The sequence below is a fragment of the Thamnophis sirtalis genome, unplaced genomic scaffold (assembly GCF_051295495.1).
Source record: "Thamnophis sirtalis isolate CommonGarterSnake01/CBP01778 unplaced genomic scaffold, rThaSir2_p1.2 scaffold_1, whole genome shotgun sequence".
Classification (NCBI taxonomy): Eukaryota; Metazoa; Chordata; class Lepidosauria; order Squamata; family Natricidae; genus Thamnophis; species Thamnophis sirtalis.
This window is the reverse complement of record NW_028261381.1, coordinates 135,467,237-135,494,538: the sequence shown is the minus strand read 5'-3', so window position 1 is coordinate 135,494,538 and position 27,302 is coordinate 135,467,237. Positions and strand designations below refer to the sequence as shown.

General features: G+C 40.1%; 1 protein-coding gene across 2 annotated transcripts; it reads left to right on the top strand.

The window, feature by feature from the left end:
• The first annotated feature begins 94 nt into the window (after nucleotides 1-94).
• On the top strand, nucleotides 95-27,302 carry NRDE2 (NRDE-2, necessary for RNA interference, domain containing). 2 transcript variants are annotated; one of them, XM_014055122.2, is made up of 14 exons: nucleotides 95-311; nucleotides 1,536-1,635; nucleotides 5,396-5,602; nucleotides 9,150-9,296; nucleotides 11,039-11,501; nucleotides 13,963-14,368; nucleotides 16,540-16,673; nucleotides 19,161-19,284; nucleotides 20,891-21,063; nucleotides 21,488-21,874; nucleotides 22,938-23,848; nucleotides 24,513-24,651; nucleotides 26,072-26,143; nucleotides 27,090-27,302. In XM_014055122.2, the coding sequence occupies exons 1-14, from the start codon at nucleotides 239-241 to the stop codon at nucleotides 27,213-27,215; spliced, it is 3,462 nt and encodes a 1,153-aa protein (XP_013910597.2). In that variant the 5' UTR covers nucleotides 95-238; the 3' UTR covers nucleotides 27,216-27,302. The 2 variants fall into 2 exon arrangements, with proteins under 2 accessions (XP_013910597.2, XP_013910596.2); XM_014055121.2 differs by lacking the exon at nucleotides 95-311 and adding an exon at nucleotides 355-859.

Below are 27,302 nucleotides of genomic sequence, written 5' to 3'. Positions count from 1 at the left end.
ACGAATTTCCTGATTAGCAGTTTTAGAATCTGCTTTAAGCCCACGTTGCATGGAGGGAACACGAAGAAACTTTTAACGAATGAATGGAGCAGCGCCATTTTGAGCTCACCGCTCAGAAAAACTACATTTCCCAGCATGCTCAGGAAAAGCGTTCGCGCCATCTTGTCGCCTTCCTTGCCCTATTGCTGGAGGCGGCAGTGGAAGTAATCGTTCTGGAGGTTTTTTGCGGCCTGCCGTGATGGCTCTTTTTCCTGCTTTTGCCGATGCTGCTAATGCCGAGGACGTACAAGCAAACGAAGGCTCGAACAGAGGTAATGACGTTGCTCTTATTTATGTCCCTCAGTAACAAACGGGCAAAGAAGCCCTTCTTCGTTGAAACCATGTTTTGGTTTTCCTTCCGGACGCTTGTTTCTACAGATGCCCGTTGCAGAGACGCAGCGTTTTCCAAAGCCGAGGTCTTCCGAGTAGATGGAAATACAACTCCCAGAATTCCTCCCCGCTGAGCCACGCTACGGTACGATTTCTGGGAGGTGTAGTCCCAACGCTTCTGGAGCCCTCTGCCTGACAAATCCTTGGTGTGTGCAAAAAAAGTTCTGAAACTATTCATTGGCAGTAAAGCATATTGACATATTGAAAGTTACAATTAACTGGATCTGTTAACAAAGCTGACTCTAAATGGGCAGATACAGATACTATATTGTTGTTGTTATTGTTATTGTCATTGCACAACATATGTGCAATGAGATACACCACTCTTTCCCTGTTAAGGTGACAGAAGGGATCTGGCTGAACAGAAAACATGCAACACGCACTTTATATTCCACAGTCTTCGTGGTTGCCCTTATAAAAGAGTCACACGGTGAGAATTCTAAAAAATCCAGATGCCCAATTTCCACATACTTTTGGATCCAGAGGGGGCTTTTTGAGAAATGGGTGCACTGCTGCTTCCTTGAAGATTGCTGGCTGCATTTCCTCTCTCAGTGAGGCAATAACAGCTTACAGATTCGGGAAACCATCTCCCTATCCCAGCTGCATGAAGGAGCCCGGAAGGACAGGGTTCCTGTTCATAAGTCATAGAGGACATCCTACAAGTTCCCTTAAAAAATCCCTGGTGACTAAGCAGGAAGATATCCTAGTCGCTCTTGCAGCCAGATCTCATGTAATACAAGGCAAGCATACTAACATTGAGACTGTAAGGGATTTGCAGGAAGATGCATGTCATAAGCAAGAAGCAGTACTGTGCAGAGCAGCATCACTTTTTCTCCACAGACTTTGGGCTTCTTTATTTCTCTTTTGGCTGTCAGATACAAAAGCTCCAATAGCCGGATTCATGAATGGACATGAGTGAATATCATCTTATTGCAGGCTGAAAAACATATTTAGAGTTGCTGCCTGCCTTTGGTAAATTGTAGCCTCACTAATCTGTGCTGAAACAAATTAGCATTTAAGAGGCAAAGGAAACCCATAACTAAAAAAAACCTCCAAATGACAGTTTTATTGTATATTTATTTACTGTCTTTCTTCTCAATCTTTAGATTTAAACTGGCTGACAAATCAAAGCTTCTGCAATGAAGATGCACTGAGATTGCACCAAAATGTTTTAGAAATTACCCACTGTGCTTCTCCTCTCCAAAGGTAGTATAAGATCTTTAGCTTTGTTGTTCATAATGTACTTTTAAAACAGAAAAGTAGGGGAAGCTTTATATTTCAGTTTGGTTTGGTTTCTTATATATTAATACGTTTACGTTTATTAGGATTTGTATGCCGTCCACTCTCTAGAGAGTCAGACTAATAGCATCTGTGGGGGAGGGGAGGGTTGCACATCATGTGGGTCAGTCTGAGAAAAGCAGGATTGTGACAGTTGATGAAAGTGGCAGGAGCCTGAAGATGCCCATGCTTCACTGTTCCCTCTAAGGTGCGCGGCCGCGCGGCCGCGCACATGGCAAGAAACCCCCGCGCAGAGGTTTCTAACTCCCGCGCAGAGGTTTCTTTCAAAGCAAACGTGGGGGAGTCCTTTGCAGGCGGCTAGAACTGGCCGCCCGCAAAGGACCTTCCCAAACTTGTTTCAGCGGCAGCTCTCAGCCTGGCGGCAGCGTCACTCAGACTGTGGAAGGAGGGGGAGGAGGAGGAAACTAAAGAGAGCTTTTACCGAGTCTGCGCCCCACAGCCAGGACTGTCCTTGCGCCCCTCAAGCCGCGTTTCTTCCCCGCAAAGCCCTTCGGGCAACCCGAGAGTTCCGCTTGACGCCAGAAGGGCTTTGCAGGAAGAAACGCGGCGTTTCTTCCTGCAAAGCCCTTCTGGCGCCAAAAGGAACTCTCGGGTTGCCCGAAGGGCTTTGCGGGGAAGAAACGCGGCTTGAGGCGCGCAAGGACAGTCCTGGCTGTGGGGCGCAGACTCGGTAAAAGCCTCTCTTTGGTTCCCTCCTCCTCCTCCTCCTCCTCCTCCTTCTTTCTGGAGCCCCTTCCTCAAAGATTTGGTACCAAAGCAATGGCGGTGAGGAAGTTGTGTCTTTTGGATTTTGCACTGTTGTCTTTTCAATGGTTCTCAGACTGGTTGAACCTTTAGCAGCTGGGGTGATATTCTTTACTGTTAAGGTTACAATTGGATGTGTTGGACAAATCTTAAAAGATGAAACTTTTATTAAAACGTTTGACTTAACTAAAAACGTCTTCCTTTTTCTTCTTCTTCTTAAATATGATTTATTTATTTATTTTTACTTCAGAAGTTTGATGACCATTGTACAAACTAATCCAACCTAAATGTAGAGGAGGAGAAGAAGGGGGGGGGGATTTAAAAAGAGCAGAGGAAAAAGAAAAGAAAGCATGAAGAAAACATAAAGAAAGGGATGGGAGGGAGGGAAGGAAGGAAGGCACTTTATGTTGAAACAGAAAATATTATATAAGGAAGAAAATGGAAATAACTTAGGAAGGAAGGAAGGAAGGAAGGAAGGAAGGAAGGAAGGAATTGCACTTAATATTGAAGGAAAAGAGAATGAAGGAAAAAGTATTGGAAGGATTGAAAGAAGGAAGGAGGAACAAAGAATTACACTTAATATTGAAATGGAAAAGAAAATATAATGAATGAAAGAAGAAGTATAGGAAGGGAAGGAAGGAAGAAAGAAAGAAACAAAGACTGTTGAAACAGAAAAGATAATATAAGGAAGAAAATGGAAAGACGTATAGGAAGGAAGGAAGGAAAAAAGGAAGACAATGTTGAAATGGAAAAGAATATAAGGAAGAAAATGGAAAAAAGTATAGGAAGAAAGGAAGAAATGTACTTAATATTGAAACAGACAAGGGAATGAAGGAAAAAATATTGGAAGGATTGAAAGAAGGAAGAAAGAATGGAAGGAACAAAGACAATGTTGAAATGGAAAAGAATATAAGGGAAAAAATGGAAAAATGTTAGGAAGGAAGAATTACACTTAATATTGAAACAATTGAATATAATGAAGGAAAAGGAAACAGGAATAAGGGAGAGACGGAGGACTTCAGCTCCCAGAATTTCCCTGGCTGAAGAATTCTGGGAACTGAAGTCCACCCCTCGTAAAGTGACCAAGGCTGGGAAAAGAATCCACACTAGTAGGGACAATGCAAGCTATGCTTCACCCCGTCAGTCCATCTTAGCGTGCAAGAAAGACATCAGACAACGCCATAGTTGCTATGGTAGCATTTGGCTATGCGCAGCGATGCTCTCCTGGTCTTTATGGGTGGGAGGGGGGCAGTTGAGCTATGATGCTAATCCCCTCGTGGGAACACAGAGGGTGGGAGAAGAGAACCAAAGAACTTCAAACTCCAAGGTTCTGGAGTGGAGAATAAGGGGATCAACTTTGTCTAAATGATATTGACATATAAAGAACGGTTGTAGGAACTGGGTATGTCCAGTTTGATGAAAAGAAGGACTAGGGGAGACATGATAGCAGTCTTCCAATATCTCAGGGCCCAGGGTTGCTCCAAAGAAGAGGGAGTCAAACTATTCTCCAAGGCACCTGAAGGCTGGACAAGAAGCAATGGATGGAAACTAATCAAGGAGAGAAGCAACCTAGAACTAAGGATAAATTTCCTGACAGTGAGAACAATTAACCAATGGACCAACTTGCCTCCAGAAGTTGGGAATGCTCCAACACTGGAAGTTTTAAAGAAGATTTTGGATAACCGTTTGTCTTAAGTAGTGTAGGGTTTCCTGCCTAGGCAGGGGGTTGGACTAGAAGACCTCCAAGGTCCCTTCCAATTCTATTTCTATTGTATTCTCTATATTCTATTCTTTCTCTGTTCTATTCTAATCTCTTCTGAACTAAATGTTTATCTAGAACTCAAATAAATAGCTGCTTTTTGGTTTTATTTTTTTTAATATTTATCAGTCTCTCTTTTATTCCATACTTCTGGTTGAAAGACTATTCTATGTCATGCTAAACAAATGCATATTCTAGTGGCGGCGGGAGCTCGTTGGCATCTTCAGCAGCAGCCCTGCCTCCTGTGAAAAAACCGAAGATGGAGCAGATCCACGCAGATGACGTTGCTGCAACATGACTGGAGGAGGAATTCTGGGAGTTGAAGTCCACAAGGCTTAAAGCTGTCAGGTTTGAAGACCCCTGGGGTTTTTTTCCTAAAGGGTTAGGGGTGCGAGGGTCTTGTAACTTGACAGCTTTAAGACTTGCACGCTTCAATGCCAGAGTTTCTGAGCCAACATTTTGGTTGCTAAGCAGGACCGTTGTTAAGTGATACTGATATTATATAACACTTTTAATTAAGCGGGTACCTTGAATAAACATAACTTTGAGTTTCAAATAATACTGATTTCGTTGTTGTCTTAGGTGACATCTGTGAAAAAAATTCAGGTGCTCAGGCATGAAAATGTGCCGCTCAAACACTATACTTTTCCGCTCACACTGAAAAAAAATTAGAGGGAACATTGCCATGCTTATATAATTGCTATAGCATTCTGTATTTATGCACACTAAATCACAAAGACTATTGTTTAAAATTTTCTCCTTCCTTTAAATAAGATAAGTTCTAATTCTTTGTGAAGATGGAACAGTATGATCATTTGTCATTGCTGCTCAGATTAATGTTTTTTACTCTTAAAATTAACTCTTATTCATTTTTTGGATACAAAATCTTTGTATCTTTGTTCCAGAGATGAGACATTTTAGAAGATTAGTGGTTGGGATAATTGGATTTCAGGTCTCTCAAACTAGAACATACCTGTTTGTCAAAGACAGGCAAATACATGATTTTATCGCTTTGTAAGAAAAATATGACATGTAAACTAGCTGTGAACTTTATAAATGCAGCCTAAATGTTCATATTTAACTTGTTCTGTGTTTGGAAAAACCGAACTTTAAAGTATGCTGTATAATCTGCGCCATAAAATGTGATTTTATCTGTTTTATAAGCAATACAGCCACCAGTTTTGAACTCCCTGGAGAAAATGAAACCAACAAAAGTTTTCAAGTGTCACCTAAAAAAAGAAAGAAAAAGAAAAAGCAACAAGATCACAAGAAAAAGAAAAAGAAAAGAAGAAAAGCATGGAGCACCAGTGGGTCTGAATCTGAGGATGGGAGAGATGATAGAAATAATGAAAAAAGAGGAACAGAATTAAAGTACGTAAGTACATTTCATTTCTGAACTTGCATTTCTCGTAGATCCAATCATTTCTTCCTTTTTGTGAATAGGATTAGTGACAAAGGTAGTTCAGATTTGAGAATAATTCATACATATTTTTGCTATTTTGAGTTTGGTGCAACTTATTTCCAAATAAATGTGTACAGGATTGTGCTTCAAATCAATGAGAATTAACAACTAAGGATGCATTAAAAATTAGGATGTCTCCTATCCTTTCTTTTAGGGACAAAAAGACACAAGTCGACTGCAGTGTAATTTGTATGGTCATCATATTAGAAGTGTCTCTCTGAGAAGAAATAAATGGAAAAAAGTAGTGGTTTGTTGGATTGATGGGCAGGTAGATGAACAGGGATTGTAATGGAGTCAAAGTAAAAGGCAGTTTGTTTTGTTATTAGATGTATACCAAGTCTTTCATCTGGGAATTCAAGGCATTACACTTAGGGGCAATCTATTGCGCTTTTTGTCACCAAAATAACAGCTTTGTAAAGTAAAATAGACTGAGAGAGAGTAGCTGGCTTGAAGCCAGATAGTGAACTCAACAGTCAAGGTAGCCTCCCTAATCTATAATAACTTTTATGTGGAGATACAAGTCCTGTTGGAGTTTGGAATTACTTGAATGGGAAAGAAAGAATGCAGATTTAAATGGGGTCAGTACACTCTTTTCAATATTTGGAGATGCTAGCAATGTCTGTCCTCTGTTCAAAATGTGGAACTTGGGGTTATTTTACGCCTTATTTCTTATTGCCATTGTGATATGAATAACAAATAGACATAATGCATTATTAGAAACTGACTAGACTGTCAAGATCAAGCTGTAATGATAGCCATTTAAATTAAGTGTATGCTGTATTATTAATGTTTAGAATAACTGGCAGCCAGTCTCTGTACTACTGAAATCAATGAGTAATTGGCTGTAAATTTTTGAGAAGCTGTAATTTGACTAATGTTAATTAATCATTCATTCAGGCTTTGGAATGAAGCACTATTATAATACTAAGTTATATTCTGTGAATAATAATTTTGGGTTATTCACATTTTTTATGGTTATTCATATTGGGCAGAAATTCGTCATTGTCACAAGCAATAGAACTAAAAATTAGAACCTGGCATTTATCGCCTTCAAAATCTGAATTCCAGGTTGGAATTTTAAGAAACAATTTTATCTTCTTTTGCTAACCAGAAATATGTACAAATGTCTATTAGCATGTCTTAAATTCCCTTGCAAACTATTCAGATTAATATGAGCTGGAGCAGAGAAAGTTTCTCAATAGATAATTTTGAACTTTTTAATGTATTAATTTAGCACTCATTTTAGAAGTTCAGTAATTTGGATGATCTTTAACCTGCCTTTCTTTTCAAATCCTTTTTCTGTAAATGTACTATTAATATTTTGAAACAGCTTTCGGCACAATATTGGGAATGATTTCAAAAGAAAACCAATACTAGCTTTCCATCAGTCATTTTATTCACGTTAAATAATTGTAGATATCAAGGTAATATCTCATGTTAATATTTTTGTCTTTAAGCTTTGTGATCCTTTTGTAATACTATATTGAATTGTCTCTTGTATTTCTTAGCTCTTGTTAATAACTGATTATTAATAAAATATCAGAACTGTCCTTCTGCAGTTAGATGCTTCCCCCACAAAAATAATATATACTTATGGCTCTAGAAATATAATAACTCATAAATAAAACACAGGGCGCCTGAAAATGCTAAGCCCCAATACTGTTTTAAATAATAGCGGAGGAAAAGTACCGTATTTTCACGACCATAAGCCGCACTAAAAATCCTAAATTTTGATCCAAAATCGGCAGTGCGGCTTATAACCCGGTGCGCTTTATATGTGGAAAAAGATCTCCCAGCTGCTTTGCTCCTCGCGACTGCAATAGATGTCCAGAGGCGGCTTTTGGGGCTGGTGGGGATTGGATTTCCGGCTCGGTGGCCCCTGTCGCTTCTGGACGTCTGTTGCGGTTGTGGGGAGCCGAGGAGAGTGTGGGGGGGAGCGCGCGGCGGTTCTTGGCGCTCCGGGAGGCGGGAGAGGCGCGCGGTTTGGTTTCTCCTCCCTGGGCGTCGCGGCGGCGGCCCCGGGCGCGCCGATCCCCGTGTTTTTCGCATCGGGGCATGCTCTTGCAGCACGCCCCGATGCGAAAAACACAGAGATCGGGCGACGTCCAGGGAGGAGAAATCAAACCGCGCGCCTCTCCCGCCTCCTGGAGCGCCAAGAACCGTCGCGCGCTCCCCTCCACACTCTCCTCGGCTCCCCACAACGTCCAGAAGCGACAGGGGCCACCGAGCCGGAAATCCAATCCCCACCAGCCCCAAAAGCCGCTTCTGGACATCTGTGGCTCCCGGCGCTCCAGGAAGCACCGAAAGCAGCTGGGAGAGGCGCGCGGCTTGGTTTCTCCTCCCTGGACGCCGCAGCAGCAGCCCCAAACTCACCGATCCCAGTGCCTTTCGCATCGGGGCGCGCTGCAAGAGCATGCCCCGATGCGAAAAACACAGAGATCGGTGAGCCCGGGGCCGCCGCTGCGACGTCCAGGGAGGAGAAACCAAGCCGCGCGCCCCTCCCAGCCGCCCTCGGCGCCCCCCGGAGCGCCAAGAACCCTCGTGCCGCTCCTCGCGATGTCCAGAAGCGTCGGGAAATGTGCGGCTTATAACCCGGTGCGCTTTATATGTGGAAAAAGTTAAAAAAATTAACGTTAATTGATACTGCGGCTTTTAATCCGGTGCGGCTTTTGGTCGTGAAAATACGGTAATTATGTTTGCAGCACCTCAATGCAAATCCAGCTAATTCTAAAAGAGGAAATAATGTAATAGTAAAGAAAATACTTTACATATTGAATGAATTGATTCAGGATCCTACCTCTATTAAGTTGAGGCACACTCCATTGAAACTGATGTGGATTTTTTCTCAGCAGATACTGATAAATCCTACTAATGACATGGTAAATTTTCACTTCATTCAGTATTTGGCTTTTCTTTCCCTTTTTCATACATATTAAGGGATAAGAGGAAGCCTAAATTTTAGTTGGTTTAAAATATATTGCTTACATTTTTGTTTTAGATTTGATTTGATTTGTACTAGAGGTAGTCCTTGACTTACGACCACAATTGACCCCCAAATTTCTGTTGCTAGACTAATCAGATGTTAAGTGAGCTTTGCCTCATTTTACAATCTTTCTTGCAATGGGGGTTAAGTGAATCACTGCAGTTGTTAAATTGATAGCACGATTATTAAGTGAATCTAGTTTCCCATTGACTGTTGCTTTGTCAGAAGTTGGCAACATGTGATCACATGACCCTGGGAGACTGCATTCATCATAAATACATGCAAGTTGCCAAGCGGTTGAATTTTGATCATGTGATCCTAAGGGGTGCTTCAAGAGTCGTAAGTGTGAAAACTAGTCATGCCACTTCTTTCAGTGCCGTTGTAATTTTGAATGGTCATTAAACAAATGTTGTAAGCCAAGGACTACCTGTACTTATTTTCCCCTTCCTTCATTTTAAAATTTATATTTGCAGCTTGGAAGAAAAAACCACAAATGTGCCCTATTCTTCTACTTGGCTTGATGACATTCAGGGCTTGACAACAGAAGGATTCAGAACAGATAAGAAGCCAGACCCTGCAAATTGGCAATATAAATCGTTATATCGAGGCAACATTGCAAGGTAATCAATCTGGGAGCAGTAACAGTTTAGATAATATTATGGAGAGTAAAATATAACTTCAGAATACTAATAATCTCCGGTTCAGGAAGAACTCGGGGCATCTTCTTTTATGCAATTTGTAGAAGGCTGAGCGATATTCTCTTCCTTTAGTCCCTCCCTCCCTCATTTTGGCTAGATGTGAGAACAAACAGCCCGTGGGCCCTACTCAATTTTGTGAAAGGAAGCAGCTCCATGATCTGGAAGTGAGAGGGGAAGTTAGGATTTGGGAGTTTGCTGTGTAGTCACAATAGTACTTGACTGTAATATCTTTAGGTGCCTTGTCCTGTTTGGTATTGATATTTAACTGACTGCAGAATTAAAAATCAAAGCTAAGCTGATGAGCGTGCGGATGTTTTAAAAAAAGATTGTCCTTTATTTTTAAAAAATGTACATCTTTTCTTTTAATAGGCAACTCGTCTTGCACATAACAGGATCCCCTGAGAATCTTTCCACATTTATAATAGGTCATAAAAATGTTTTGAAGCCTGTTGTCACAGGAAAAGACATTTGCTTTTTAGTGCCATAATTCTGCCCAGTGAGTTCATTTACTAATCACCACCTGAGTCCTAATTTAATAAGTTCCGACTCTGCAGAGCCAACAGTCGAATGGATTTGCACCTGGCCATTCTAGCAACACAGTTGACTTGCCTAAGTCTCACATCGGAGAGAGTTCAGTGTTTGCATCTGGGAATCCTCTGTTGTTGATTGTTCAGCAGCATTTGGCAACTTTCTCACCCAACCTTGTCCTGTTTTCCCTCCCTCACCTAATGTGCAGCAGAGTAGGATTCCTGCTTTTTAATAGTGGGAAGGTGAACAGTGGACAAGAAAATTGCCCTGAAAAAATTGGTCATCAGACTTCCAGTTTGTGACCCGGCAACCAACCTGGCAGTGTGATGGAATGTGCATCTGTAGGAGCAGTGGGGGAAAGTTTGGCAACACAAGAGTTTTTCCAAAAAGAAGCCTAAATTAAGAGACTGTGCAATCCTGATCTGGAGGGAGTAAGAGGTTCAGAGTAGTCATCCCCGAGAATCTCTCAGATATATCCTCATCCTCCAGTAGATTAAAAAGTTTTAACTTTAGTTTGGCAAAATTCAGCCCATTAGATAAAAGCAAACATAGGATTGAGCTCATTTAAATCTCAGAGTCTTGTCTTGCACCTGACGAGGTTGTTCAGTTTATAGATATGGTATCTATTTGTAACATTTTAAAAATAATTTTGGAGTTTGAAAATATGCCATTATTCTGCACTACATTAAAAACAGCTCATATACATTGCCTTGTGCTTTTGGTGCTTTCCATACATAACAAACTTATTTCTTTTTAAAGGTAAAAATAAGTGATACTTCCTGCTTCTAAGTAGAAAAGGCAAGGCATAAATTGAAATAATCGATAAATTCATTTTAATAAGGGATCCTAGATAACGATTAACCCTGAGATTTTGGTTTCTGAGGTGGCAGTCCTGCTGATGTTTGCCATTTGAGGAGCAGTGCAGAATGTGTAGCAGTTGCTTTCCTACTTCATGGTTTGGTTATGGTGAATATCTAATGTCCTAAGGGTCAGTAGTCTCTAAGGAAGGTTCAGAGAGTTTGTGGGGGAAAATATTCCAGAACCAGATCTTAAAAGTTACAGTGATTAGAGTCTGAGAAAGACTTTTCTCCCTCCACTGCTTTGGGAATAGTCTGTTTTAATTATTGCTTTTAAAGGTATAGGAGACGAAGCAACTTCTGCCTTGGCCTTCAACCTAAGGAGCAACATATTATTTGGGGGAACTCAGCAGTAGAAAAATCATCTTCCTATAAGCGACCAGAACGCTACTTCACAAAAGTTGGTCAGAAACTCTTGAATGAAGCAGGCATTCATGTCAGTGGTAAAAATCAGGACTCCTCATCTGGCTCAGCCTCCTGGATACCAATTTTGCAACCAGATCCAGCAGAGGCTCCTTCTACAAGCTGGGTAAACCCTCTTGGGGTTTATGATCTGCAAACCACGCTCTGGCTACAAGGAAAAGGGCCCTCTGCTGAACATGGCTCACTAAATAAGCAAGACCCTCAAGAGAACCCCCAAAATGTAGACTCCCTTCTAATGGCAAAGGTGGAAGAATATAACTGCAAAGTCAGAGAGAATCCCAGAGATGTCAAAGCATGGATGGATTTGGTTTCTTTTCAGGTAGGCATGTCTGTACTAACAATTAAGGTTGTATCTTTTCTTTTATGTACACTGAGAGCATATGCACTAAAGACAAATTCTTTGTGTGTCCAATCACACTTGCCCAATAAAGAATTCTATCTATTCTATCTACCATATTTTTCGGAGTATTAGATGCTCCAGAGTATAAGACGCACATTAGAAAATAAGAAAAACAATTCTACCTCTGCCTTCCAGCATCCATGGTATTTAACTGACTCATGGTAACAAGGTCAGCCAATGAATAGGCATAGTAACTAAGTCAGCCAATGAGGGCTATTTGGACTCTGAAATTTGCTGTGTGAGCAACAAGGAAACAGGAAGGAGCCTGGCTTAGCCAAGAATTGAAAGTGAAACTGCTTGTGTTTTGCTTGTGTTTACTGCTATCTTGGAAAACCTGCTTTTGTTAATGTATTATATATTATTATTTTGAATCCTGCTGAATCAGTTACTTGTGTGTGCTTTCTGAATGTGATTGCTGCTGCAAACTCTGACCAGCCAGGTCAGCTTCAGCACTTATTGCAGCCTGATTCAACACAGCTAATTGGCAGGTGGATCGGACTGCCGGAATACCCCCAATCAGCTGTTCCAGGCTGCAGGGGTTGTCACAGACCATTGCTGCCTCCATGCCTCGCATTTTTGGCCTCTGGTGGGGCTGGGTGGGCTACATTTGGTGTACAAGACACACCCAAATTTTCATCCTCATTTTGGGAGGGAAAAGGTGCGCCTTATACTCTGAAAAATAAGATATCGATCTAATGTAAAGTTATGACAAAAGGTGATTATTTTAGAGGTGCAGATTGGATTTTGGAATATTCTCTGCCTACTTGAGTTAAAAGCCTCTTTCCCCCTAATTCTGCAGATTTCCCTTCTATTTTTTAGAAGACCGGGCCTCAGAAATTGGTAGGTGCTTAGTATGTTGTCAGTGCAATTTTCTACCACTTCCTGCACTGCTTTGCCACTCTATCTTCTGTGAAAAGAAGAGGATACAAATAGTCCCAAAGGTGCTTTTTCAAGAGGCAACTTGAAAACCTGCTTGTTTTCCTTTGGAGACGTTTCTCTTCTCATCCAAGAAGCTTCTCCAGCTCTGACTGGATGGTGGGAGATGGAAGGATTGGAAGCGGAGAATCCAGTCGATCCAGTCAGAGCTGAAGAAGTTTCTTGGATGAGAAGAGAAATGTCTCCAAAGGAAAACAAGCAGGTTTTTCAAGTTGCCTCTTGAAAAAGCACCTTTGGGACAACCATGACCTGGATGACTGAGAATCTCCATAGATACAAGTAGTCATCACTTACCAATCACTCCTTCAGTAACTGTTCAAAGTTGTGATGGTGCTGCTGAATCAGTGTTCTTCAAAGTTTCATTCATCACTGTATCCCCATAGTGACATGATTGTGATTCAGATACTTGGCAGCCGGTTTTCACTTATGAGAATTGCAATGTCCCACAGTCACATGATTGCCGTTTGCAATCTTCCCTGCCAGTTTTCCACAAGCAAAGTCAATGGAGAGGTGGCTGGGACGGTTGTAAATCATTCTGATAAGACCTCCCAGCCATTCTGCACTCACAGTTTCCATACTGTCCACCTTCAGCCTGCAATCCTGTCACCACAGACCAGGCTATCTGTCCCCTGGCTTTCCTGTGCTTACTCCTGCAATTGGGACTCTCCCACCTCCCTGAAACACTTTGCAACAATTCTGTGCTCCTTACCTGAGACTCCCACTGTTTCCTACTTAACAGCTCACTTGTCTTGGGATTATAATAGGGATTGCCAGGGTTGTTGTTGCTAAGCGATGCGGTCACATGACATGTTTAAGAACCCCATCGCTTAGTGACAGTAATCCCACACCCAATTGTCATTGTAACCCAAGGACTCCCTGTATGAAGAAACTTTAATGTAAAATTAATAAGCTCCAGATATTTATTTGTTTGTCTGTCTGTCTGTTTGTTTTGTCAAGCGTGTATATGATAATAGATATAGGTACATACAAGATTATGAATACATGAAATGGATACAAATAAATGGGGTTGTTAGGACAGAGACGGAAGGCACGTTGGTGCGCTTATGCACCCCCCTTACGGACCTCTTAGGAATGGGGTGAAGTCAACAGTGGACAGTCTGAGGTTAAAGTTGTGGGGGTTTGGGGAAAAAACCACTGAGTCAGGTAACGCATTCCAGGCATTGACCACTCTATTGCTGATATATTTCTTTAAAAGTTAAATGGCCGCTTGGAATGTAACTAAGAGAACCAGAATTGAATTGGAAGGAGGAGATTAAACAGGCCTGTGCACGTGCCTTGGCTGTTGATTTCACTTCCTCCAGTACCCAATTCAAATTTAATAGTTGGATTGGCTGTGGGTTTTTCTAAAGGACACACAGTTCCATTTCCATTTTATTTAAAATGTCTTATATTCTTTTTTGTTGTTGCTGCTTTTATTTTTAAGGATGAGCTCATGAGACATCCTAGCTGTTATGCCATCAGTGAGGGAGAACGGGAAAAGAGAAAGAAATCATCCAAGTTAATACTGGAGAAGAAACTGGCTATTTTGGAAAGAGCAATAGAAAACAACCCAAATGAAGTGGACCTGAAACTAGCACGGCTAAAACTTTGCCTAGAGTTCTGGGAGCCATCTGCTGTGGTGAAGGAATGGCAAAAGTTGATTTTCTTGCACCCAAACAACCCAGCCCTGTGGCAGAAATATCTCTTATTCTGCCAGAGTCAGTTCAGTACCTTTACTGTCTCCAAAACACATGGCTGCTACGGAAAATGCCTGAGCACATTATCAGCTGTGAATGATGGCAGTATGGTATCCCATCCTGCGCTGCCAGGCACAGAGGAAGCCATGCTAGGTAAGAGGGCATCTGAGCTTCTTCGGCCTTTTACAAGACCAATCCTCTCTCCTGTCATGACACGTTTGGGTCTTTGGGGACTTGTGTTTACTTATGAGGCATGAAGATGAACCCGAAGAATAGATCTAATCTCAGGTTTTGGTTTGCATAGATCATGGTTGGTTCTCATTGGCTGCTTTGGGGGTCCAATTTCCTCTCTTCTTTTTTGCTTGATTTGTGACCCTTTTATAAATCCAGGTTTTTGTAGATATTTCTACAGCTGACAGAAACTTTACTTACGAAACTCAGGACTCAATCAAAAACATATTTTCCAATATGAAGGGTAGTGGGAGAAAATGTGAAAAACATAAATTAAAAAAAAATGTTTTGAATCATAGTCAAATGGTCCTTTTGATCTAAAAGTCCGCTGCAGTTGCTTTTTCCACACAGATCTCAGGTAATTTCTTTAGAGAGACTTTAATGCATGACAATTCTCTGCTGTATTGTGGGATCACTAATTATGATCTTGCCTTGGCGGAAATCCTTAAATAAGCTTGCCTGCTCAGCTGGAAGAGTTGTTCCCTTGAATCCTGCAGACTCTTCCTTTGTTCTAGCCTTCCAGTCTGGCAGTTGGACTGTAAGACTCAATCTCTCCACAGCATCGCTATTTGCCAAGCTGGTTAGTAGTTGTGGGAATTCATTCTTCGTATATGGAAGATGCTATGTTGGGGAAGGTTGGGCTTATATATTTAAAGCATAAACCCACTAGAAGCCAGGGGCCCCTCTGTTGGAGTTTGTTGACCTTGGACTAGAGTGTTGGACTACAGTTCCAATCACCCTCCGTATTCCCGGTGCTGTATTAGCTGGAGTTGACAAGAGTTATGGTGTAATAGCTCCTGGAGGCCTCACATCAGGGAAGCTGGGCTGGCTATTTTTGATATCAGTGAACATAGTTGAAAGATGAGCTTGTTGTTAGGTTAGCAGCAGTATTTAAAAATACTTTCAGGTACCCAATTGAATCCTTTCTTCTGTGAATTTTATTTCTTTTGGAGAACCACATTGGGTTCAATCTGAACTGTATTTGCCAGAACTGGAGTAAATTAATTTTGACAGAGTATTAAAGTTGGTAGACATTCCCAGATGGGAAAGTGTTAGAAAAAATGCTATTGGGTGCCAGACTTAATGAGGGCTCCTTTTTAAATTGTGCCTCTAATGAGGAGTAGCTCTCCCCTGACGTTCTCATTTACTGATTAAGAATATCGAGGATTTGTCAGTCATTTATAACCATACAGGTTTTTTTTTTTTTAAAAAAAATCTTGTTTAAAAAGATATATCAGACTTTAAATGAGAGTCTTTGAACAGGAGATGAGGAAGAAAATTACACTGAAGGCTTCTGCCACTTAGTGGTTATTCCTTTTATTGCCTGACAGAGTGACAACCTGTCAGAAAGGAACACAGTGGAAGTTGGATGCTTCAGGAAGTGGTTTAGGTGGGGTCACTCTGAGTTGATCCAAATGTGTCTTCCTGGCTTTATTGTCAGAGGACAAGGCTCACTGTCTCAATAACTCCATGACTTGACAGTTGCCTTATATGCACATGGCCATGAGTGCAGTCCCACTCATTGTGTCATCTGGCTGAAACAACTTTTTCTTTGGGACCCATGAGGAGCTGCTACAACTTTGAATGAGTGACAAAAATCGCCTATTATTCTTCTGTTCCTAAATTTATTTCAGCCATTTTTCTTCTTAATTTCTAACATAACAGACAAAAGTTTTTTTTATGTTTTCAAATAAGTGACAATATTTTTTTAAAAAAGAAGTAGAAAATATGCCTAATGTGCAATTGGCTACACACCTACTGTATTCCAAAATATTCCTGGTTGCATTCATGAATTTGACCTCTGTTCTCAAAAATGTTACTTCTGTTTGGAGTTTTGCAAAACCTTGGAGCATTTAACTGACTGAACTGAAAGAAAACAATGATTAATCTTGGTTGGCAACATTGATTTCTTTTAAAAAGTATTACTTAAGGGGTTATATGTCTTCTTCTTTTTTTAATGTGGTTGCTGTAATTCAAACTCTGGGACTTGCTAATAGAGATGCGGTCATAAATAACAAAAAAAAAGAAAGAAAGAAATTGTCATCTGTATTTGAACTGCTGTTACATGAAATGTTGTTTCTTTTTCTCCCAAGCCATTTTTCTTCAGCAGTGCCATTTCCTTAGGCAGGCTGGGCATTCAGAAAAAGCTGTGTCCTTGTTCCAAGCCATGCTTGACTTTACCTTTTTTAAACCAGATAATGTCAAGGACTTGCCAACAAGAGGACAGGTAAAAACTAGCCTCTCTCATTCTTTCCAGTTTCTCTTTCCCCAACTAACATACTTAAAACAAGCGAATAATCTGACAAATGTATGAACTCAGCTGATGATTTCTAATACCCAGAAGTCATGCTATTGCTTTCTTCTATTGTTTTGTCCACAAGTGTGTGTGTGTGTGAGAGTGAGAGAGAGAGAGAGAGAGACAGACAGACAAACAGACAGAATACCTGCTTTCTGTAGTAAACTACTGATCTTGCTGAATGCCCTTAAGGGAGATATTAACTCTGATTTGCTCCTTGAACTAGAAAACATGTTAATCTTAAAAATACTTTAGGTTGTGTGCCACGGACTGTACGATCATGAATAGCATTGCTCAGTGAGTATTTCTGCACCCTGATCATCCTAAACCAAATGGACTTGCACCTTGCAAATGGGTTGTGCCCTATAGCTCAAGGATGTGAGAAAGAATGAGAATCTGCCTCTCACCAGCTTGGAGGATAGAGGCTTTGCTTAGCAATAAATAGCTTAATAAGTGAATGCTGTTTTGCAATTATTTTTTATGCATTTCAAAATTGCTTTATAGTTGTTTATAGTTTAAATGCCAACAAGGCTGAATTTCAAATATATTAGTGGTTGGCAGATTGTCAGCACCAACTTAGAACAATGAAATAAAGGCCAAACAAGAAATGTCACAAGGATGTATGACTTTAACTGTATTAATCCTTTGGTTTCTTTATTGGTTTTTATTGCTTGAGGTAAAGGGTGATTGAAGATTATACAAGTTAAGCAATTCTAAAATCATTTTTCAACCAGGAATTGATTCAAACCTTAAACTGGCTTCTAATCAGAATACCAGAGCACATAAAACTGCTTAATGCAAATTTCTATTTATGCCTTGGAACAGAATGTTTCTTTTATGCAAAGAGTATAAGTAGTAATGATGAGCTGAGGTGTCCCAAGTATATATCTTGTCTTAGCCATAAACTCATTAGCTTGGTTTGTTGAGCAACTGAGCAGTTTTTACTGTTATATGACAAGGCTCGGGCTTGCCATCCACAGAGAATGAGGGTTAGAAGCATCTGATTCTTTTTCTTTTTGGCCACACCATGATTTATCTTTACATCCAGAAATGGCAAGCTGTTCATTTATTAAAACATTCCAGGATCAGTGGTTGGTTTAATCCTATAAATCTGTAGGATAAATTTTATCAGGCATCCCAGTGCAGACATAAAGGCACATTTGATTGCTTTAATTCAAAATATGAGTGCTTCCAAATTCTGGTTCCCTTCTCAAGATTGCACTGTGAATGAAAAACACAGGAGTAATTTTGGAATACATGGCCCATTGCTCTAGTTATGTATTCACTTTTTATGGTTCAGCTGGGTGTACTGGATGATTTTAGGCAGTCTCACAACTAGAATTTTCATTTGCACTTTAAAATTGATATTTGAATAATCTTAAAAACCTACTTTTTCTTTAGCATTGTCCTTTTCTAATCCCCCCTCACCCCCTCAGCTTGGGTTAAAAACTGCTTTGTGTCAAAAAACAAATTGTATTTGTTTTTTACTTTTACTTCCAGTATTATACTTCCTTCAAAATAAAGACCCTTCATCGTTTTTCTCTCTGCCAACAACTGAGATGAAATGCATGCTGGCTGGGGAATTCTAGAGGGGACCTAAATTAGAAAAGACTGATAGAGAAGTCATCAGTCTTTAAAATATCCTGGTCTTAGACCATTAAATTCTTTAAAGAACAATGCTATACTGTCATTCTTCCTTTCCATTAATCCAGTGTTGGCCAAACTGACTAATAATTTGATTCCAGGATAAGTAGTGGTCATTAAGTTAGAGAAGGTATATATTCATTTAGATGTATTTATATTATTTTTATGTTTGTTTGTTTGTTTGTTTCCTACCTTTATTATTCTATTGTTTGTGTGACCTGTACTTTTATTTATATTTAGATTATTAAAAATAGCTGAGAACCAAATTAATTCAGAGGTTAAGGCACTAGACTAGAAAGCAGAAGACTGACTCTTACCTTAGGCATGATAGCAAGTTGAATGACTTTGGACTTGGGCTTGGGTAACAAAAACAAAAAAGCAGGCTGCATATATGGGGAAAGAAATATATAATATGTGTAGATATTAATCAAATAAATATTACTTTAGCACTCTTCCAGTTTTTGTGCAATTAGTCAATTGTTTAAGGCTATAGTGTGTACATATGGCTCGGGCAGTTTTGAAGAAAAGGTTTTTTTTTAAAAAAAAGAAGTAATAAGAACATGTATGGCACCATTAGTCATCTTTGGAAGATATTTTCCCTAACTTTTTAAATAACTTGTTCTAAAACTTTATATTAAAAATCCCAACCATTCAATGGAATATTTAATGGGAGATATTATAAGGACATTTTAAAGCGATTAATGAATTTTGGAGTCTTTAAAATATTGCGATTGTAATTTCCTGTATTTATTCATTTTCCACCCCCAATTCTAGAGGGAATTCTTTGAACCCTTTTGGGACAGTGGAGAGCCTCGAGTTGGAGAAAAAGGAGCTAAAGGTTGGAAGGCCTGGATGCATCAACAAGAGAAGGGGGGCTGGGTGCTCATCAACCCACCTGGTAATTACTTTGCATTTCAGATCTGAGGAGCCAAGGCACATGATAAAGTCACACTCTTCTATTGTTTCTGGTTTGCCCAAAAGAAATAGATAATTTATGAAATGTCTGCACTGCCTCGGTCACGCTAGTATGATTCATTATGTCCACAAGTTTGAACAGTGTTCTCAAGTTCTTTGCTTTCTGGATTTATGGAATTAGAAATCCCATTTTACATCAGCTAGTATAGACACTGTCTGGCTTACTGAAGAAGAATGGGAGTTGTACGTCAATATTTCTGTAGGCACTAGTTAAGTTAGGCTAAGCTGGAAAATAGTCATCTGCAATCATCTTGTTGAATCTAAGAAAAAATAATTTTTTTCAGTCCCAAAGAATGATTTCAAAAACAGAAGTGTTGCCCACATTTGTTTGTTTTTCAGTGTCCTTCTGATTTTAGTGAGGCTTGAATTATGTAAATTGCTTTGAAAAGGCGGAAGGCCTTAGATTATAAAAGTGAACATAAAAGTTCTGGCACAATTAAACACTTTTAGCAATGACATTTATTCAGCTTGTAAATGACAGGTATATGAACATGTAGTTAGTTGGAGGACTAAGTTCCTTTGTTTTTTATCATTTATTTGGTGAAGGACAAAGTTCTCACTGATTATGAACAGTGAGCATTTGTTTTACTATGATATTGATTTTTTTTTTGTTCCTTCAAATCAGTGTTGACTCCTGGCAACTGCCTGGACAAATTACTGCAATTTTGTTGGCAAGATTTCAGAAGAGCTTTGCTATTGCCTGCTTCCTAGGGCCAAGTGAGAGAACTGGTTTTGTTCCTCAGTCGAGACTGGAACTCACAGTCTCCTGGTTTCTAGTCTGGTGCCTAAACACTAGAGCAAGGATGTCAAACTCGAGGTCCGCAGGCTGGATCTGACCCATGGGGTGTTTAGATCTGGCCTGTGGGGCTGCCCTGGAAACAGTGGACTGGCCTGTAATGTTTCTGCCAGTGAAAACAGAGCTTGGGAGGGGCCCATGCTCTGTTTTCACTGGCAGAGGACTGCAGGAGAATCTCCCCAGCCCTGCCCAGACCACCACAGGTGCCCCTGACACGAGTGACAAACTGACCATGCCCACTCTGGCCACGCTCCCTGGGCCCCCAAGGTCAAACACAACCCTGAGGCGGCCCTCAATGAAATTGAATTTGATAACCCTGCATTAGAGCAAACAGCACTTAAAAAAAAATCCTGAATTACTTCCCTTTATTTAAAAAAATCTGTAGAAATATTTTTGCTTTTTCTTGTCTTTCTTTTTTTAAAGCATGAAGTAATTCAAAACTTTATTCTCCTCTAAGAATACTCTTCTTAATTAGGCAAACCTGTTTGCCCTGGCCTTATCATGCTCATTGTCCCTTTGGCATCATGTCTCTAAAAGGTGGTCATTCTATGGAAGTTTCAAGAACAAGGATGTTGAAGATTGAACTTGCATGCACCCTGATCCTTCTCAGTCTTAGTTATTATGAGCTCTCGTGGCCATCTTACAACGAGTTTTTAAAATTTGTAATAAACTTTTTAGAACTTATATATCCAGCTGCAATTTTGAAAAATTCACGAATGCGATTTTTAAATAGACGAAGATGAGGAAGATGCAGAGGATGAAGAAGAAATAAAGGATAGATCTCTACCAAAATGGCAAAACTGGCTTCATATTGAACGTTCCCGGGAAGCAAGACACTGGTTGCCCTGGCGTCCAGAAAAAAACAAGAAACCGCCGTTAGAAGATTGTGAAGATCCAGAGAGGCAGGTTGGTACGATGCAATATGACCCACGTTTATTTTAAGAGAAGCTTTTTTTTATGGTGCTGGTGGACACACCTGAGACAAAGATGGAAGCTGACACTGAATGACTACTTACAACTGCTTCTAGGAAGATGTGGGCTGGGCAAATCTTCAAAAACACATGCCTTTCATGGAAAACGTGGTGTTATCAGCTCCCATATTTCAAAGTAAAAAATACAATGTATCTGCTCCATTCTTTCTATAAGTGCCTCGCTCGTGTGTTTTTGGCTGATCAGCATACATCCAGATTTTGGAAGGATTGTGTATTTAGTGTTGATTTTGTTATTGTGTGCCAATTTGTTTCTGATTTCTTCTGATAAATGTTAGGTTCAGGCCGGTTTATGTTTAAAATATATTCCTTACAATAACAGTCCTTTTATTATTTCGTAGGTCTTATTTGATGACCTTGGACCATCATTGATAAGACTTTCCAGTCCTGAACTTCAGTTTCAACTATTCTCCTCATTTTTGCAATTCTTAGGAGTTCCATGCAGCTGTAGACTTTCGCCTTCTTCTTTCTATATCACGATGGATGAAAATAACTCATTTGGCAATGGGTGTAACAACCAAGGAATTCTGACTTCTCTGGATATGCCTCTTTTTGGAGTCAGTAACATTGGTCATATGGACTCAATGGTCCAAGGAGAGAAGCATGTGACTCACTCTAAGGAAGGAGAGCAATTTATTCAGAATCTTTTCCATATGATGCTGCCCTTATTTTCAGGCAAAGACAGATCTAACCTATGCATTTTTTGGCTTCAATATGAAATTGCTAAGGTAATGTTCTTTCTCTTATCTTATACAGATAGTTGATCAAATATATACATTATATCCACAAATCTGTTTCTAAAGTTGACAGTTCTGGATAGAAAAGGATATCCAATATAACTTAATATTCAACATTTCAGTCTGTGACATAGCGCATACTAAGGTGGGTTGTGACTGGGATGTTCTGGATGCGGGTTTAGACTAATGATGAATGCAAAGGTTGTGTAGAAAAGGTTGTGGTTCCCAACCTTTGTGGCTTTGTGGCCTGGCTGGGTGGGAGGAGGGAAAGTAGGCCGCATGAGCAGCTGGTGTGCACAGAAGAGAGCAGAGAAGCTTTTGGAGCGCAGCTGATCCACTCAGACTTATCCGTGCAAACACATTTTGCAAAGGCAAGGAAGGTCTGAAGCAGTGCAAAATTGCTCCCCCAAAACCTTTTGTCTGTTTGCAAAAGCTTTTGGTGTGGAGAAGAGAAGCCTTTGGGGCACAGTCTCATGCTTCTTCAGATTCACCAAGGCTGCCTGACAGTCCAAAAGTGGATGGGGTGTCCCGCACAAGTAGCCTTGGTGAGACAGCAAAGCTGAGCAGGGTGCACTCCGCCCATTCAGCCTCTGCTCTCATTCCTCCGGTTTTGGAACATCAGGCGAAGGCGGCTTGGCGGCCCAGCTGGTAGAGGGGAAAGAGAACTGGGACGTGTAAGTGGTAGGCTGGCATGCACACACAGATCCACTCCTGCAAGAGAGAAGCCACTGGGACGTCACTCATGTGAGCTGGGCTGTGAGTACCAGTACTTGGTGCTCGCCACACACATGGGACTGTGCTAGTATGCGCCGGCCCACCACTCACATGGGCCAGTTGCGAATAGGGCACGACCTAGTAGTAGGCTGCAGCCCACAGGTTGGGGACTCCTGGTATAGAACATTTATGAAAACAAAAAGTATATATAGATAGCAAAGATAAATTGCTGTTGATTGGTGGACCTAGCTGGAATGCATATAAATAAATTCATTATGCTGTATGCAAAGTGCATTACATTTTAAAGCTATTTCTTAATTTGATTTTGTTGACTTTGTAGGTTGCTCAGTATTTGAAAATGGGAAAGAAAAAGAAACTAAAATTGCAAGGGAAGAAAAGCAAAAAATTAGCTAAAAATCTTCTTAAGGCACCTGACAACAGAAATAATGTTTCCCTTTGGCAACTGTATGCTTACCTGGAGTGGCTACTTGGCAATATAGAAGATGCTAGAAAAGTTTTTGATACATCTTTGGGGATGGCTGGAATTAGTGGAATTCAAAACCCCCAATTTTGTCATCTTAGCCTTCTTTATGCTAAACTGGAAGCAGAATTACTAGTAAATCTAGAAGGAGCTGTCGAATCACGTGCAACGTACATATTGACCAAACTGGCTGAAAGGGGACATTACGTTCCTTATCATGGACAGGTATCATCGGTGAATGTTCTGAAAGCTCGAAAAATGTATGAGCACCTACTTCAAGATTGTTTAACTGAAAATCTCACTTCTGATCAAGAACATGTTAATGGTTCCAGCCATCTGATTGGTTTGGTTGGTTGTTACACTCTTTTCCAATATTTAACTCTTGGGATTGACTCTGCAATGTCAGTATTCTGTCAGGTTTCTCAAAAGCTGAAAGACAAGGATCCTGGAGAAAGGCCTAGTGGTCAACATTTCACGACGCCTCTTGAAGCCCTCTCCCTCATGCATGTAAGCTTACTCAGGTTCCACATAAAAATCAGTGTGTATCCTTTGAGTCCTCTTCGTGAAGTACTGTTGGAGGTTTTAAAGAGATATCCCAGCAACCAGTCTTTTTGGAGCTCATACATCCAGATCCAAAGCAAGTCCCACAATGTTAGCAAAGCCCGACGGTTTTTTGATGCTGTTACAAGAACTACACAATCGCTGGAGCCTTGGCTGTTTGCAATCCAGCTGGAGCAAATGAGGAAAAAACTAATTGAAATGGTCCAGAGGTAATGTCATCTCTATAATGATGGTCAGGTCAGTTGGAGAAGAGCTATGAAATAGAAAAGGTGTTTTGTTTTGAACCTGAAACAACTGCACTCTGTCAGCCAGTTGTTTCAGATAGGATGACTGAAACTAAGGAACTTAGTTGTTCCCAGTTTCTGCCAAGACAAATTCTGGAAAAGTTTTGCCTCCACTGCCATCCTTGGATTTAAGCAGAACCTACCTGTTCACCTAGCCTTGGGATGGTCAGTTGTGTTGAATATGCCCCACTTGAATCCAATGCAGTGGCACCTAAGGGAGATGAACAATGGGCAAGCAAAGATGGCATACGTTGGCTCTAGCATATCCAATTAGCACAGTTTATCTTAACTGGTCCAGTCAGCAGTTCTGTTCTTGCCTTTGTTGTTTAGTTGTCTTTCTTCCTCTTATGAGCTGATGACTAGCTTTTTCCCCACTGCAGTCATTGCCAAAATAAAGTTGTTATACATACAAAATGAAAGTATGAACACGAAAAATAAATGTTAAATATAAAGCGAGATATCCTATGCAGTTCATCTTGGAGCCCCCAGGAGAACCTTAGTCACATAGAATCATGTTGCCCAGTGTTTCCTGTGTGCTGATGAAGACTCTTGATCCTCTTGTGACCATTCAGTTTTTGCTTTTCTCCAGGGAGCCGACAGGAGATATGTATGCAACCATTCCTGAAATTGGGTTAACAAATCGAATCAAAGCTTTATTTGAACATGCAATTCAGACTGAAAATGGTGCTCATTGTCCATTGCTCTGGAGGTTGTATATATGCTTCATGGTGAGTGCATCAACATTTGCCTTACGTTGTGTAATCCTGTAGGTAACCTCTGAATATATTACTGATTAAAAGCTTTTAGAACGGTACATTTTACAACTGGTTTTATGCCTATGGGTGCAGTGGAAGTATATGGATAGCAGAATCACTGTAGAAAGTTGTTTATGTATTAAATATATTTCCTTTGATATTTTGTCTTGTCTTTGTTAAAGTAAGGTAAGGGACACTAAGCTTGTGCTGGGGGATGGAGTGAGTTCCTGTTCTCTCCCCAGCTTCTTCCAAGCCAGCAGTTTGAAAGCATGCAAATGCAAGTAGATAAATAGGTACCACTTGGTGGGAAGGTAACAGCATTCTGTGTGCCTTGGCCTGTAGTCATGCTGACTACGTGATCATGGAAAATGTCTTTGGACAATGCTGGCTTCTTCAGCCTAGAAACAGATGAGAGTCAGAAATGATTGGGCAGGGAAAATCTTTAACTTTAAGTGAACCTATAATTTTCCATTAATTTCCCATATTATTCCTAGACCTAGGAACAGATTGACAGGAAGCAATTAATTGTAAAATAAAAAAAGAACATTTGCTTCTTCATCTCTGAAAGCAAATATTAGACTGTCATTTTATTTATGTATTTATACAATAGTGGAATTTGTACATTCTTCCTTTACCAATTACAATTCCAGTAATTGGTTGATAGGGCAGGGATGGGTAGCCTGCGGGCCATGTGCAGCCTTTCTCAGTAGTCCAAAATTGTGCTGCCCAAATCACAATTCCAACTGTGCAGTATTAGGTTTAAATTTAAGTGTAGAAATGAGGACCTGGCCTTTCACTCTGATTTTTTTTTCTTTACTTCCCCAAATGTAGGTATTTGTGGCCTGATTTCAGCCTTAAATTGTTTTAAGTTAGGGTAGGACAAACCATCCCATCCTCTTAGAACCTTCAGATTCTCAAAATGAGAATTTAGATCTGTCTTTTGGGGAGTGGGATTAGGGCAATTTTAAAAGTGGTTATGGGTATTTTACTTTCTACCAGAGGTTTCCTAATCCACACTTAAAATCCTGGGACACCATAAAAGATCAGTCTGGTTCCTGATATTGTGGGATTATTTCCTGCTGCACCCATTTGGAAGGTGAGGAAGTCAAATTGCATTCCTTATCACAACTGCTATCAGGCCAGAGAAGGTTGTTAAGAGCAACTCATTACAATATGAATGAGCCTTAGCAAACAGATTGTTTCCTTGCCCTTTTTCTGGACCATCTGCAGGGAGCATTTGGAAAAGTTTCACTTCCCTTTTGTTGATCACAACTTGTTACGTTTGTTCATTCTTCTTTTTTAATCTCTAAACTAAAATATATATACTGTAACTCATAGCTTTTCTAAACAATTGCTCTTTTAAAGTGCAGCTTCTTTTCTCTTCCCTTTGCAGGTTTCTTTGGGAGATAAGGCAAAAAGTAAAGGCATATTTTACAGAGCGCTTCAAAACTGTCCCTGGGCAAAAGTAGGTTTCCTTACTTTGTAATAATAATACAATTCCCCCTCCCCCCCAAAAAAAACCCTACCATTTTTATGTTTCGTTGATTTTAAGGTCTTCGTGGTGACCACCCAGAATTGTTGAGTCAGGAAGCATACAAGTTTGAAAAACCATTGTATTAATAACATTAATAATGTGTTAAAGTATATTGTGAATTTAAAATAGCAAGGAATAAAAATTATGGGGAGTTCGAAATATATTCCCGGGATTCAGGGGTAGGTTTCTGCTGGTGTTACTGCTGGTTCGGTGCTCCCCGCGTGTGCACAGTTGCCTTTAAACAGGTCTGCACATGCGCAGAACATTAAAAATGTCAAAAAAAAAACATGCAGCGGCAACCGGGGAATCAGTTCGGGGGCATGACGATCCTACTATTCCTACCGGTTTGGCGACCCAGTCGCCATTTCCACTACTGGTTCACCTGAACCGGTGCAAACTGGTAGCAAACCGCCTCTGCCGGGATTGATTAAATATTGTTAATAATTGGCATTATTAGCAACCCTACACACTCAGGACATTGAAGTTATGGTGGAATATTGAGTAATTTTAAAAACTATTAAATGAATTACTTAGCAGGGGATAATAATTATAGGGCAAAAAGAAATGTTATTTATATTTAAATGAATTATTGGAAAAATGATAAAGGATTGTGGAAAGAGACCAATATTGTTGAAGTTGAAAGATTTGAAGTATATATATTTATTCATATTACTATTGTTTTAAGTGGCTTAAAAAAGTCTTGACCCAGTCAATGTACCGTCCATTAAATATGAATGTTTATACTGGAAAAAATAAAAAAAAATATATAAAAAGTTTGATAAATCATTGTTTTATACTTGTTCTTTAAGTGAAAACTAGGTTTGACTTATCATAGCAGTGAGGTGAGTTGATAATTTTTTTATTGATCTCTGTATAGGTATTATATATGGATGCTATGGAATACTTTCCAGATGAGCTGCAAGAGATCCTCGATCTAATGGCTGAGAAAGAACTGCGAGTACGGGTACCAATAGAAGAATTGGAGCTGCTGCTTGAAGACTGAAGAAAGATATGAAGACAAATGATCAGTGTGTTGGTTTAATGAGACTTCAATAAAGCTAGGGAGAAAATGTTTGTGACTAATTTAGCA